Genomic DNA, 2335 nt, shown 5'->3' with positions numbered 1-2335 from the left:
TGTCTTATTGAACTACTACAGTTACGATATTTCTTAGTCACGCAGCATATTAACCTATAATACCCAATGTAGCTGTATTAATAATAACAAGTACTACCCTTTTGACACATATCATGACAACTGTCCACTTCCATTTATGAAATTAAATTTAGCACGATATCGAAACTGATGCTGTTAGGCAACTACTGCTATATAATTCTAATTAATCAATATAAAGATGGCGACATAACAAATTTGTAATGATAAATACGAGCAATTCCATAATTTTTCGATACTTATTTAATTTTTCAATGTAATTAGATTTCGCATCAGATCGAAACTGTTACCATCCGGTTGTAACGTTACTTTCTGTCCATAACGATCAGTAACACAGAGAAATCCGTAATCATTAATACCGGCTATTGAAAAATCTTCGTTACCACGATTAGCGATTTTAACCTTCTTATTACTAGAAGAGCAAAATGTCATTAATCATCTTTCTTAATTACCTTAAAAAAGAAAATATACTAAGAAAAAATTTTTAACAACCTATGAATCCAGTACTTATAATACTCTCGCTGAAATTGTCCAATTCCAAATTTTTCAATGTTGGAAATGATGGTTTCGAGATTATTATATAGTAATCCCGCAAGCCGACCAACACTTATTGGTTTCAAATTAGCACCTTCCGTTCGATTATTAAACCTTGCAATAATATCGTTAATGCACATAGTTGGATTGCTATTACTAACGTTCAATCCACAGCCTAAAAGCATATAAAGATCATATTATAATTTGTTACAACATTAACTACTATTAGTGTTATCGTTACTTAAAATTCATAAAACTCTTATTCCAGTTATGGTCGATATTATTTACTAACCAACGACAATTTGTGGATCATTATTTCCGATAGTCTGCGATTTCAAAATTATACCGCCTAGTTTTATTTCATCGCGGTAATAAATATCATTCGGCCACTTGATTCCTAAGGGAATGTTCTATGGAAGAAAAAGTACAAGCATTTCTTTCATTAATTACTATTTATTACTAATGGTTCAATCATTCCTATGATATTGTAACCTCATATCCTTCCAAGGATCGAACCGCCTTTACAACGGCTAAGCCGGTAATATTAACAAGTAATGGCAATCGCGATCCAATAATGCTGCGCCGTGAAATAGTTAACGGAATAGAAGTCATTAAACACCCTCTCGGAGAAATCCAATTGTTACCGGATCTACCTGTGTTCAATGTAGTAAATACCTGCTTAGAATCAAATATTAAGTTGCCATAATAGTCGCTAATATAAAGAGAAATTACTGATTGTTCCGTCAATTATCTTAACAGCTAACTATACTGGCACTGTTGACAACCGCATACCTCGTCCTTGTGTCTGCTGATTAGCTATAATTACCAAACCCGAGTCCTGGTTTACATTCATCAGGAACTGATTTCTGAAACAAAATACGTACTACACATTACATAATTTTAAAACTGATTACGTCAATGGTAAACGTAATGAATCATAAATTACAATGGTATGTATAATTTTCCTACATTTCAAGAACAGTCATAGTTGAGGTAATAACTTCACTGAACATAACAGTTCGACCAAGAGTTTTCGTCTTTAACGAACTCCAATAGTCATTCCACTGAAATGACTGACAGGCATTTTTGGGAGGAAATATCGAATTGATCATAAAAACTGTCATAGAATTTTCCGACTGTTCTTGGAATTTATCTGAAGCGTCGATAAACTCTAAAGTAAGATTTTTACCGCTTATTTTACCATCTCGCAATACTCTGCTTAATTTTTGCTGTAAGACTTGCAAATTCTGTCATATAAATAAATACAATGAAAAATTGAAATAGCTGAACATGTCAAATTCGTTATCATCCGTAACCGATATACAATAAATTAGTTATCATTATTACGTATGGCTCTCCTAGCAGATAAGCAGGCGTCAAAGCTGGCAAAGCTGTGAATCCAGGTTTTACCCCAAGAATCGATAGGCATTCGGTGAAGACGGAAAAGCGATAACTATTGGATTTTTTCAATTTAGCAAATAGTTTCTCGTCATCGACAGCGATATTATCCGGACTCCTCTCTAAGCGAATTTGGCTTAATATAGCCCTGCCTTTTCCATAGGAAATATCCAATATGACAGGTTGAGCCTGTGGTAAATCTTCTATTGAAGATGTAGCTAGCACTCGAATATTCTCTTCAGCATTATCAAGTGGCAGTACGTAAGATTTACAAAAAATAGCTGTGTCAAATTGTGCTTCAACTTTGCCATCCGAGGATTTAAATAGCGTTTGTCCAAAAAGAAATTTTTTATCACAAGGCAATTCA

The 2335-nt window shown here is 33.7% G+C and overlaps 1 protein-coding gene across 1 annotated transcript; it reads right to left on the bottom strand.

Annotated features, from left to right (window-relative positions):
* Window positions 1-279: 279 nt before the first annotated feature.
* On the bottom strand, window positions 280-1423 carry TRIADDRAFT_31020 (uncharacterized protein; the record flags this gene model as incomplete). The annotated part of the gene is made up of 5 exons (XM_002116508.1): window positions 280-448; window positions 529-745; window positions 863-980; window positions 1063-1223; window positions 1363-1423. 5 exons carry the CDS (start codon window positions 1421-1423, stop codon window positions 280-282), a joined length of 726 nt encoding a protein of 241 aa, XP_002116544.1.
* Window positions 1424-2335: the final 912 nt, after the last annotated feature.

The sequence above is a fragment of the Trichoplax adhaerens genome, genomic scaffold (genome assembly GCF_000150275.1).
Source record: "Trichoplax adhaerens TRIADscaffold_16 genomic scaffold, whole genome shotgun sequence".
NCBI classification, from domain to species: Eukaryota; Metazoa; Placozoa; class Uniplacotomia; order Trichoplacea; family Trichoplacidae; genus Trichoplax; species Trichoplax adhaerens.
Note: the sequence above shows the minus strand (reverse complement) of the source record. Positions and strands in the feature narration are given on the sequence as shown.